General features: G+C 43.1%; 2 protein-coding genes across 3 annotated transcripts in view; both read right to left on the bottom strand.

The window, feature by feature from the left end:
* LOC119492355 (inositol hexakisphosphate kinase 2-like) overlaps positions 1-12821 on the bottom strand; it is a 1011171-nt gene that overhangs the window by 917218 nt on the left and 81132 nt on the right. The gene's annotated exons all lie outside the window — the stretch shown is intronic.
* Positions 1-12821, bottom strand: part of dnah1 (dynein, axonemal, heavy chain 1) — a 47919-nt gene that overhangs the window by 6237 nt on the left and 28861 nt on the right. For both annotated transcript variants that reach the window (XM_037769760.1, XM_037769672.1), the window contains 23 exons: positions 12517-12708; positions 12292-12402; positions 11952-12137; positions 11668-11859; positions 11313-11480; positions 11003-11194; positions 9950-10081; positions 9453-9578; positions 8503-8622; positions 8082-8231; positions 7809-7969; positions 6333-6558; positions 5951-6146; positions 5624-5775; positions 5311-5507; positions 5062-5206; positions 4067-4225; positions 3265-3396; positions 2433-2603; positions 1695-1874; positions 1244-1420; positions 490-660; positions 118-248 (listed from right to left, as the gene is read on the bottom strand). In XM_037769760.1, coding sequence (XP_037625688.1) covers positions 118-248; positions 490-660; positions 1244-1420; positions 1695-1874; positions 2433-2603; positions 3265-3396; positions 4067-4225; positions 5062-5206; positions 5311-5507; positions 5624-5775; positions 5951-6146; positions 6333-6558; positions 7809-7969; positions 8082-8231; positions 8503-8622; positions 9453-9578; positions 9950-10081; positions 11003-11194; positions 11313-11480; positions 11668-11859; positions 11952-12137; positions 12292-12402; positions 12517-12708 — 3767 coding nt within the window. The remainder of the gene's footprint in view (positions 1-117; positions 249-489; positions 661-1243; positions 1421-1694; positions 1875-2432; positions 2604-3264; positions 3397-4066; positions 4226-5061; positions 5207-5310; positions 5508-5623; positions 5776-5950; positions 6147-6332; positions 6559-7808; positions 7970-8081; positions 8232-8502; positions 8623-9452; positions 9579-9949; positions 10082-11002; positions 11195-11312; positions 11481-11667; positions 11860-11951; positions 12138-12291; positions 12403-12516; positions 12709-12821) is intronic.

The raw sequence follows: 12821 nt of genomic DNA, 5'->3' as shown, positions 1-12821 counted from the left end.
AATTTTCCCTCATTCATTTCAGCCCTGATCATGAGTGTGCAGCAACAGAGCAGAGTGACGTGTATGTGACCTGCAGTGTGGGTCAGGATGTTATCTTATAGCTTAGCCAAGTGTTACCTGATGACCTCCTGGATGAGCACTGTGTTCATGGACTCTTCGTAGAGGACCGGGTACTTCTCCATCACCTCCTGAACACTGAAAGGCTGAGGAATCTTTTCAACGATGCCTGCCACTATCTCCTCCACTATCTACGGTACAGGAAGAGGCACATCACCAATGAAACACAACATGCCTCAGCCGTAGTCCAGGCATTTAGAAAAACACACACATCACAATCAAATTCCTGACAGGTTGCTCAACATTACTCAGTTAAATGTGTTCGGCCTCTCAATCTGTATTGAACTAGTGTACAAATTATAATATGAGGCAAGTAGTGCTAAAAAGATAATAGTAAAGAAAAGAAATCAGATCAATAGATAATATCTCTACCTCCTCCAGAGTTTTGCCCCCAGCAGATGCAGCTCGAGGCTGGAGACGAACCACGGCTCCCAACAGGGCGAAGGTCTCATTCTGGGCGAAGCTGATGTTGGCGTTGTCATGGAGACCAAAGATCTCAGGTGTATCATTGATGGGCAAACCACGGATGTATGCCAAGTAACCCTAGAGTCAGAATTGCCATGACAACAGGTCACTCGCTGACACCAGCTGTCATCAATAAGTGTGCTTCAATTTACTTTAGTATATCATCATAAATGCCACCCCGTCACTACTATCATCTTCATATTACAATCCCACTGTTGTCACTGTTGTTGTCTGTTTATTGGTTTATATGTCGTTAAGGTGGTCAGTCTATTCGCCCCTACTTTTTTTTTGTTTTGTTTATCTTATCTTGCTTATCACTACAAAATGGCAAACTCACTATAGTATAGTCCACTAGATAGTGAGAAGTGAGCGATTTTGGACACAGTCCCTGTCTTGGTGAATTGACCCTTTAATGTAATGAATAATTATTATTAACAATTATCTCCCTTTTTTAGTGGTATGTTGCTTATTACATTATTATTTTTGTCATCTTTCATAGATGGCTATCTTGCAATGTATCACAATTAGGTGTACTGCACAGAGAGTTCCCAACCTTTGATAATATGAGCAGTTTTGGAGAATACCAACTAATGCAGACAAAGGTCAAGTGTAATGCACTACTCTTATCACAATCTTTTGAATGCTCCTGCGTTTATCTAACCTTGATATCCTGCTTTGTGTCTATCTGCCGGTAGACTCCAGACGAAGAGTAGACATGATCGTTTTTGAGCACAGCGGGACAGTAGAGATCCTCCAGCACACTGAGGAGACATCGTCTGTCCCAGTCATCCGTCACGCGGCCGCCATAATTAATCTCTCCTGCAGTGTATTTTAGCACCTGGACAAGTGGAGGACAAAAAACACACACATTCTCTGGCTGAGACAAAACGTACGTGTCTTATGAAACGTCCTGTATGTCTTTTAAGCTCATACAGTACCTAAACTATCTACAGTGATAAGACACATGTCACAATAGCAATTAAATGTGAGCAATGGACATGTGTGATGCAAGACAAGTTAGGAGGAGAAAGGGGACAATATCAGAGTGGCTTTGAAGTTATTGTTGTCTTAACAGGTTGTTAAATACTGACGGAAGACTTCTCCCCCCCCACCTTGTACGGGACGTCCTGGTACTCGTCCAGGAACATTTTGAGTTGGCTGATGCAGATGTTCAGGTCTCCGTCTGTGAATTCGTAGGGAATGTTGAAGCCCAGTGGGCCAAACTTCCTTCGCTCCAGAGCAATTCCATGGAAGAGACACAGAGACAGGAGCAAAGACTTGAGTTGTGTTTTCTGGAGAGGAGAGAGGAGAGAGGAGAGGAGAGGAGAGAAGAGGAGAGGAGAGGAAAGGAGAGGAGAAGAGAGGAGAGGAGAGGAGAGGAGAGGAGAGGAGAGGAGACGAGAGGAGAGGAATAAGTTGGAGATACCACTAGATAGCAGATGTTCTCAAAAACAAAACTGATCCAAAAAGGCAGGTTTTCTAATCCAAAGTATAATGCTGTGTTCACACTACGAGCGACAAAAGCAATAAAACGGCCAGCGTGGCCAGCTACATTGTTAACGGGTAGCCGTTGAAGTGTTGCTCAAGCGCTGGTTGATGTAGTTATGTCGTTAAATAGCACTGGGGACTGGATAATAGGGTGAAACAAAAACATATGATTGGTAGACGCTTCACCGCGTCATTGGAGCGTTGAGAAAGTTGAGACCACCGTCAAGCAGTGACAAGTGTGGGGCGTTAGTATGTAGCTTCAAGTTACGTGTCGCTCGTAGTGTGAAAACAGCATAAGGAGGTAAATATAATAAGCAGGAACAGACTCAGTGGGGTGGTGAGTGACTGAAAGATGGGCAGACCTTAGTGGAAGAGGTGATAAAATCATTGGTGATCCTCAGGTAGGTTTTCTGTAGATTGGCCTTGATTCCCTTGGGAGGCTCAATGGTCATCTTGGACCCATTTTGGAGAATGGACACTGGGAACTTGTTGCTGGGAAGACTTGTGAGCCACAGACGGAAGTCCCTGTGCACCTGTTTGGGGGGTTGGGCAGTAAAGGAAGTAATTAAAGGAACAGTGTGTAGGATTGGGTAACATCTAGTGGTGTGGTTGCAGATTGCAACCAACTGAGTACCCCTCCGCTCACTCCTCCCTTTCCAAGACTGCGGTAACGTGAGCCGCTAAGTGCAAAACCGTGATAACGCTGTTCGCCTCGCTCAGAGACCATCCTTACCATAATCAAACTACTTTAGGAGCAACGGAAGTCAGACAGCAGCTGGCGGTACCACGGTTTTGCACTCTGCAGCTTACAATACTGCAGTTTCACAAGGAGAACTACGGTGGCCTTCAGGTAACATAAAAAAGCAAAAGTGTCTCTAGAGCCAGTGTTTTCTTTGTCCGTTCTGGGCTACTGTAGAAACATGGCCGAGCAATATGGCGGACTCCATGAAGAGGACCCGCTCCCTAAGTAGATATGAAGGACTCATTCTTAGCTAACGTAAACACAATGATTCTTAGTTTCAGGTGATTATACGCTAATGAAAACATAGTTATGAATATCATATTATATTTCTGCTACTAGATCCCCCGAAATGTTACACACTGTTTAACACTGGCAAAGTAAATGAAAATCGTGTGTAATGTACAATACTACAAGAGTGTACAGTATAGTATGTAGTATGCATATGTTCTGACCTTTACTGGGTCGATGTTTTCAATGAGCCTCTCGAGGGAAGGCATCCAGCTGGGCGCCAGGTGACAGTTCTGGAAGAAGACCCACTGACCTCTTTCCATAGCAGTGAGCATCAGGGTCTCAGCCCAGGGGCCCTGAGATCACACACACACACAGCAGCAGAAGAAAGGGCAGATGTGAAGACAACAACAAGCCAAAACATCAGGCTTTAATTAAAGAGAAAACATCCACGTTTCCTATAAGTTTGCTTCGTATTTAAAGAGTGATTAACGTGGGAAATCTCCCTACAGCCAGTTTGACATTCTAGGAGTCTTTCAGAAAGGCTTAAGAGCCCTCAGGTCAATATAGACTGAGGACAGAGTGATGTAACAGCCCGGCATGAGCCAGGATTTTAACTCACATAATTGCAAATAATGTGATAAACACACGCTAACACATATTGAACAGCCACAGGGGTAATGTGTTGCTGGGAGAAATGTTCAGCCAGCCATTAGGTTTCAGGTTTGTGGAGGATGAATCTGCATTTATCCTAAAATCTCCTCATGAGGTTTTTTATGGTTATTCTTTGAGCTCATTTATGGTGTCCTGGAATCTAGCATCTGCCAAAGTGGTATTGTACACTGTCCTGGCCTATGGCCATAAATAGAGAAAACAATTAGCACAGAGGTGGCCATTCTTAACAAGACAAATGAGAATGGCCTGGTTCTGTGAGAATGTGTTTTATAGCGCCTTTCCCAAGGGTCACAGGGAGTGTAAGAAAAAGAGAAAGAGAGAGAGAATTCCCAGGCACCCCCCGGCCCTGACCTGGCCCTGGCCCAGAGAGATGGCACTCATTTTCTTGGAGAACTGCATGACATCGGCAAACTTGTAGAGGTCTGCAGCGGGGTCAGTGCCAGGGGACAGGACAAAGATGAGGGGAGTGGAGCCGGTCGACTCCTTGAAGACCACGGACAGGTCTGACGTCTGTGGAAGGATGGAGAGAGAAAGAGCAACAAGCCATAAATACTGCTGCCGCATACTATAGAGCAAACAACCAGAAATAATTTTTAGCTGAAGTTATCATAGTTAATTACATACTCCAAACATTAACCAATATTTGCACTGCTGCACACCCAGCAGAAATAAATGGAACCATTATTGCCATGTTAATATTACCACACTTCTAAGCCACTGCCACAGAGATAAGACGAACCTTGTGTCACTGCATACATAGTGGTTTTAATATTAACGTTAAAGCTGGAGTGCAGAACTTTTGTCTCCCCCGCTGGCAGTGAAAGTAATTAAAAATAATATTATTTGAATATGAATTACACAAACACTGTCAACGTGCTTATGACGTATGCCTACAGGTGAGCTCGCCACGTCTCCCCAACCCCCACTAGCACTCTTTTGCCATCAATCGCTTTCTTTTTTGGACTTTAATCCTTCCTCTGAACGCCAAGTTTATTTTTTATCTGGAACATCCACTCCAGAAACTTTTCTTGGACACTTCTGAGGATTTTCCACCATAGCTTCCGCCATACTTCTAGCTGCTGCTGGTATGGTCTCTCCCCCCTTCATGCCCATCAAGGTAATGGGTAATACAGGTAGACTGATATACTGTGTAACCAATCAACTTACCAACACCAGGCACCACAACTTTGGTATACTGAGAAACAGAGAGAGCTTTCCCTGGTGGCGATAGGCTTAACAAGCATTGTGTGAACTCGTTTGGCAAGGGCTTGAATATAACGGATGTTCATTTAAATGTAAACGTCACGCACTCAGCTTTAAGGCAAGAGGGAGGAAGGTGACTCTACCTGAGGCTCTATGAAGCGTTGCCCCAGCTGAGCTGAGACAAAGTCCTGCAGGCCTTGAACAACACAGTCAGCCCTCAGACAGCGCAGGACCAACAGCCTCTGGAATGAGTCCAGCTCTGTGTCCCACTCTCCTGGGAGAGGCTCCCTGTAGGCAAACATACACACACGCATACCTTGTTAGATATTAACAGCTTCTGCACAGCACAAATGAAGGAAACAAGTGTGAACATAGTGGTTATGTATGCGTGCCTGTGAGGCTGGTTGCTGTCAAAAATTCTCTTGAAACCCTGCAGATGTTCAGTGAAGCTCTCTGCCAGGTTGCTGAAGTTGTCCAGAGCGCTGAGGCCCAGGATGTCCTGCCAGGCGCGCTCCGACAGCCAACTCACTGCTGGGTTGGTCAGCTCCTGGACGGGCATCCCTCCAGATAGCAGGTAGCGCCACTCAGCCTGCCAGAGAGAGAAACGCAGATACATCAAATGTTCTTGGATTAACTCAATTTCTGTATGAGTTCCTCCAGGAAGTTGAAGAGGGGAGGGCGCCTGCCAACTCCCCTGTTTCTCACCATATCAATTTTGTTGTCGTTCATCATGATGCGAGCGCACAGGAGAAAGGCGAACATGAGTTTGTGCTTCTCAAACAAGCTGCGGCACACGTTGCTGTACAGGCTGAAGGTGAAAAATGTATTGATGTTGGCGATTCTCTCCTCCACTGTGTCTGTGAGACACATGTCCAGAAAAAAAAATCAGTGGAAGCAGAAAAAATATATTTTTTACATTTGGTCTCAATGCCATAAATCTGTTCTCATGATTTTTCCATCTGCACAGAGTAGACATAATTCTGTGTATAATCCTGCAACCATAATGAAATTTACTGTAGAATTTCTTTCTACCTGCTCTCTCAGAGTTGGCAATGCCAGCCATGAAGATGCCAAGGAACCACTCTAGTGAGTACTGGTACATGGGGTCGACGTTGGACAGGTCCGACACACAGAAGAAGAGGACCTGTGTGCGCACAGCCACCGGCACATACTCCAGACGGGTGGCGTCAATGTCCTGCTCTGTCTTCTCTGCCGCCCTCACTTTGGCCTGCCAACAAAACCAGCTTGCATTAGTAGTTTATGAGTTTGATGGCGCATTGCCGTAGTATCATATATGAGGTTTTGGAGGGAGTTATATATGAGAAAAAAAAATTTCCAAGCTAGTTATTTGAGAACTTCATGTTAGGTCACATCACAGTTTCACAATATGATATTAGCTCTCCCACTATCTTACCTTGATCTCTCCAGCTTTGACCTTGGAAGCCCCCAACACTTGGATGAGCTCCTCATTGTCCACAGGGTTTCCTTCTGTGGAGCTGAGTCTGAACAGGATCTCATCCTCAATTTCTTTTAGCTCCTGTTTCATCTTGGCGTTGCTGATGATCAGCTGGTTCTTCGCCTCCTCCAGGTCTGGACATTCCTCAGCCACCACCTGGCCGAGCAACTGGTCCTCTAGACCACTGGAGACGCACAAAATGCATATTTACACAAACACAGACAGTAAGACCGAGACATTATCGTTAGTATAAAGTGCATACCATAAATTGATTCTGAAAAAGTATTGGTTTTCTATCTGGTTTTCTTACATGTTCATTCTGTTATTTTATGAACATAATGCTGACCTCGGTATGTATTGTACTTTATCCTCATGTTAGACCTGTTGTACGTTTTATTTTTCAATGGGTTATCAGATAAATCCTTAAGATTGCTGTTTCTGATTTCCTCTGACAGATGGCTTCTGAGCGAGGTGAAGGTCCTGAAAGATACATACATGTGTTTTCTTTCATGTTCTTTCTGTGTTCTTTTGTGAACATAAATAAATACTAGCATAATTAATATATTTTTCACTCGGCGGCTCACTTTACCGCAGTGTTTAACGGTGGCGTCTGTGGTGTGATGAGGTTGATCCAACCTTGCAAAGTGAATCGATGTGGTTCCTTGACCAAAAAAAAACATTTCTGATTTTTTTCTTGTAAATTTATGACTTTATTATGTCAGAGAATATTCTATTTTTTTCGTAAATTTATGAGTTTTTTCCCATAATTTTTACCACTTTAATCTCAGAGAATAGCCAAGTTTCCTCTCAAATATTACCTCCTCCCCTGGCTCCGTTTTTTTTACCTAAAATGGCCCTAATACGTTGCTGTACATTTGAGACTGAAAGCCTGCCTTTTTCAAACCTACCAAATACACAAACTTGCATTATCATTGCTTTCTAATGTTACTTATTATTGCAAGCTTTGCATTTATAACATTTCAATGATTACACCACGTTAGCGCTGCCCCCTCTTCGTCGACTAATCGCTTGTTTTGGTCTTAGTTGACTAAGATTTCTTTAGTTTTATGCTTTTTTCATGCTAAATGAAAATAATGAGCACATCTCAGGTCAACCTAAGATTTAAAATGAAGTGGTGCTTTAGTGTGATTCTTTGTGGAGTAACTCAGTTTTACAGATCTGTTGATTAAATCAACTAATCGATTAGTCAACAAAATTGTATGAGGTCGAGGACAGCCCTACACCACTTGTGTATTTTGGATGCAGGGTCAATTAGGACGAGAAATACCACTTTTTCTGTCAGATCTCAGCATTGAAGGAGCTGAATAAAATGTGATCATAACTGATAGAATTGATGACAAAACTACAAAAAATAAGAAAACAGTTTTTTAAAACAAAACCAAATTGTGCTTTTATCGGTATAAAACATGTTACCTGGGTGACAGCGTGAAGTTAATGAGGGTGACTTTGGTGGAGACCTCTGGAGAGTAGTGTGGGTTCGGCAGCTTGGTGGTGATGTACATCTTGAAGCCTTTATGGTACGGGATGACTGAATCCCCCAGCTTCAGCATTGTGTTGCCTTGCTGCTTAAATGTCTAAGGGCCAAATAATGTGAGTTAAACCGACCAGTGTATTATAGATATTTGCATATAACACTGCCGTACAGTTCAAGTAATTTTTTTTTGTAATAGATGTGTGTGCATTCACCTGTTGCAACAACACAGGTTCTAGAGCCGGATCTAACTCCTCTCCTACGTTCTCCAAGAGGCAGGGTTTACCGAAGCGGATGGCGTTCTCAAGACTGCGGAGGAAGTCCCGGTCACTTAGCTTCATAACCTCTAATCCATTGTCCTGCTCCTGGGTGACAACAGGAAGCAAGTATGAATGAACTGTGGATTAAATTCAGACACTGAGAAGCTTTCCAGAGTAGTTGTCGTTGATGTGGAATAAGAGGTAACCCCAACAATATACTGAACCTAGTTTAACAACATATTGAACACCTGCACTGGATACTCTGCTATGTCAACTCTTGATACTCTTGATGTGAAGGAATAAACTAAAATCTTTATACAGCTACTTATCATGTCTTTTTGTCTCACTGGCACCCTCTGCAGTTATGAGTCCTCACCATGTTTTTGATCCACTTGTTGGCTTGTCCCTGAGGATCAATGAATAAAGCCCAGCGCAGAGAGTACTGGGTAATCACACCATTCTCCACTGAGAGGTTATCCTTGGGCAAACCTGATATCTATGCACATAGAAATGACAAAGTATGATGACAATAAAGGTAAGTTAGTCTCATGGTCTGACTATTAAGGAGCCGTGTCCACCAAAGCGTTTTTTCCTGAGGCCAGCGTATTTTTTTAATGCTTTGCAATGGGAGGGACGCATATTTACGCTATGGTAAAAACGCCAGCAGTGTGACGAGGCGTTGCGCGTGTATTCTGCGCCGAGCACTGCACATTTGGCGTTTTTTTTTCAGATTTTCAGAGTTGAAAAATGTTTAACTTTGGGTAAAACGCTGCGCTCGTCATTGTCACTTTTTACCCAGCCGTCCAATCCCAGTGGAGGATAATATCCTACCACAAAGACGTGATCAAAAGTCTTTTATTATGAGTATGGTATGGTGTTATTGTTTATGTTATGCTATTGTTTTTATTGTTTTTACTGTGGACTTTATGTTGTCCTCATGTCTGGAGCACTGGACCAAACAAATTTCCCCATGTGGGATAATAAAGTTGATCTGAATCTGAACCAAATGATCTCGTTTACCAAACGATGCTCACAAAATCTCATGAACTCACACAGACCGGCGGGTCCGTCCTCTTTCCTTACATGCTTCAGCCTTCCCTTCATCCAGAGCAAGCACTCTAATTCATGCCAACATGTTTACTTCCGCGGATATTCCATATCGTAGCAACCAGACGCAAACAAAGCGTCTCAGCTGTAAAAAACTCTACACATCCAAAGCGTTCTGTTTTCAGCTGGGAAAAACACTTTGGTGGACACGGCCCCTAACAATTAAAAACTTAAAATGCTTCGACTCTGAAGGTCAGCTGATGACAGGTTGGTTCTGACCTGCCAGGAGCGGATCTTGACTCGATCTCCGAGGGTGTCGATCAGGTTGGGTTTGTCAGTGTGTGGAACATTTAGCTCTTTGAAACAATGCAGCCACTCCTCTGCCATGGCTGCCCTGTACTCTCCCTAAACACAAAAAACACAATGCCCCTTCATATAAATCATGCAATAGTGCTGCACTGATTGGGAATAGGAACAGTCAGAAAAACAGTGACACGCTATGGCTAAACTACTAAAACTTACTATTAAGATACTCATACTTTCAAAAGTACTTAATAATTATGTTCAGACTTTAGGACTGTGATAGGTTTGATTTTTTAGATGAGTCTACTGGAATAACAAAAACAAAAGTTAAAATGTTTTGGCAAAGCATCACAATGTTGAATCTTAAAAATGCTGTTGATTGTGATGGGAAATATGTATATATACATTACATTATGGGTATTGCAACCCATAATATTCACACTCACACACCAACTGAGTTACAGCCCACTTACAGTGAAGGGTCCCAGGTATGCTACGTATCCTGCAGATAGAAGCACATCGCCGGCCACATTATTGACCAGGTATTCCAGATGTTGCACGGTTTCCTTCCAACGCACCTTCTCATCTGCCAGTCCTCCTATAAGCTGGAAAAAATTAACACATCATCATTATGCAACTATCAATATTAAAGGAGTTAAATATTTTGAGATTAATATTAGAAAAATTGTTATTCTCATCAGACAATATTACACTGCATTTCCTCTAGCCTATTTAAGAGCAAATACTGCTGCATGAGTCCTAAAACCTAGAAATGAGTTAGCATTTTAGCACTTCCGGTTCCCTTGTCTGGAAATTAATGGGTTTTTGGTTAGATGTCTGAAGTAAGGTCTGTGGTTAAGACAAGCTTAAGAGATTTTAACGTTTTGTTCTCCGACATAAAATACATCAATAAATACCACACTCGCGAATTTTGAAGCTTTTACATGTCTTAAAAAAGGTGGTTTCTAACAAGTGGCTCATTAGTCCGCCTTTAGCTTAGTTGTGGTGAGGTGAAGTAATGCGACCGTCGTGTAGTTTGTTTATAGCCTAACGTTAGCTTTTTACTTCTGGTGATTGCACTCACACTTCAAAAACATAAAAGAGGTGTTTCTTTGTGGAGATTATTTTACGGAACAAATGGTGTAAGTAGTATCATAAATGTGTGTTGGCCACAGAGTTTATTTTCTGCAGTAATCCAAAACCCACTACAAAAATCCCTTTGGCTTTTTGTTGAGGGAACTCGAGCGATTTTTAACTTCCGTGCTGGCCTACAAAAATACGTCATCCCTGCAGCACTCCATAGCCTGTTACAGTAAATCTTTATGTCTGTATTCTGCTATCTCATACTTCTTATTACACTGTTTAGGGTAACATACAGTATATAGCCTTCTAACTTTCATTTATTCTTTATCTGTATATGTTTTTCTCTACAAATCTGTGTCCTGTTTCTAACCACCTCTCTGGTCTGTTTCTTGTGCTGCTGTAATTATGTCTTATCTCATCTTTATCTTATCCCTCCTTCTGACCTTGTCTGCTCGGACGAGGCGGCTCTCACACAGTTGATACTTGCTGTCCAGCTCCTCTTTCTTAGCCAGACAGTCCTGGTACGTGGCCTGCAAAGTGGCAATGCCGCCCTCCACCCCTGCCAGTTGTTCCTTGGCATCATCCAGGATGCGCTGGGTCCCCGCTAAGTCCTCCTGGGCCTCCTGGAGAGCTTGCTGTGCAAATATTTACATTTTTTAAATGTTAAGATGACTCTCTTATTTGACAAACTTGAAAGTACAGTGGTATCTTACATGTATAATCAATGGCTCAAATGTGGATTTCAGTTTTTACCCTTTTAGGCGCCACACCCTTGGCCACAAAGTGATATACATGCATGGCTCGCACCCACTGGCAAATGGAGGTACAGGCTTTGGAAACCTTGGCAATGGACGCCGGCTGGAATTCCTCATTATCTATGTAGGGCTGGACTAAACTGATGACGCTATCTGGGATGTTTTCCTGCAGAAATGATTGTTGGCAGAAAAAAAAAGCTGCTTTTAATACATCTCCCGAGCAGGAAGTGACAGAATCAGCATCAAACACTGACATTTAGAGACAATAATCTTGTTTTAGCGAGACAATGACAACATACGTTATACTGTACATACAATGACATGGCAATAGATCCATTAGATATGAGCTCTACCTTATCATACTTGAAGAGGCTCTCCAGAAACTTGCCAGGGTCTTGTAGCAGACCCTTACCAGGTTCCCAGTAGTCGTCGACCTTGGTGCCAGGCTTCACTCCAGGCACCCTTTTGGGTTTGATGTCCTTCATAATGCACACCGCCTCAATAACCAGTTTCACCCCCTGGGGAGGTCGCTGCATGCCTCGCACCTGTGAAAAAAAACATTCAGGAGGTTATATTCTACGTATAAACTAACAATGCAGTACAATTTGAAAATTATCTTCAACCAATCATCCCTGACCTCAGTGACATCATTCTTGTTGAGTGACTTGAGGCTGGCGAGGGCAGCATCCAGGGCTGGCAGAGCCTCGTCCAAGTCTCTCTGGGCGTCTGCTGCGATGGCTCCAGCAAAACGGGCTTTCTCTGAAGCTTTGGCTTCCTCTGCTTGCACTGACCTCCGGGTCTCCTCTGCAACCACCGTGTCTTTCTGGCAACGTAGAGTATAAATCACACTCAAGGTTATAAGTTGGTAAGTTTTCCGAAAGCACAGCTCATGCACATGCACAAACACTAAAGAATAAAAACATTGGCCCCAGTTTTGCTCCACTATTACTGATTTTCTGTATCTTAGTTTTCCTTACTTTGATGGTCTCCATAGTGACTTCAGTGTCCTTAGCGGCCTCCTCCAAAAGAGGCCTCATCGTCTCCAGTTCCTCTTGCATCTTACTCACACCCTCCGCTGTGCTAAGAAGCTACAGGATCACAGAGCAGCAGGTAGTCAGATAAGAATGCTAATCATGCAGCATATGTACACAAATTACAAATTAAATTCCTATCATTGTCATATTTCCAGGTCAGTGCCTTGCCTTGTCCAGGCCAGTCTTCATGCGCTGACGAGCTCCACACAGTTCTTGCTTTTTTCGTCCAATGAGATTGGAGAACATTTTGAGCAGTTCCAGGTAGCTCTTGGGTGTGACATAGTTGTGTCGAGAAAGCTCGGCCAGGTACTGTTCACACTTCTTGGCTACCATCTGGTGGATCCTCACACACATCGATGTCTGGAGAAGGAAATCAATTAGGGAGAGACTGGGACTGCGTCCGAAATCACATACTATGCACTACATACCGTTCAACATACTTTTGTGTGAATAAACAGTAGTATGTATCTTTT

Source organism: Sebastes umbrosus, chromosome 1 (genome assembly GCF_015220745.1).
Source record: "Sebastes umbrosus isolate fSebUmb1 chromosome 1, fSebUmb1.pri, whole genome shotgun sequence".
NCBI lineage: Eukaryota > Metazoa > Chordata > Actinopteri > Perciformes > Sebastidae > Sebastes > Sebastes umbrosus.
Note: the sequence above shows the minus strand (reverse complement) of the source record. Positions and strands in the feature narration are given on the sequence as shown.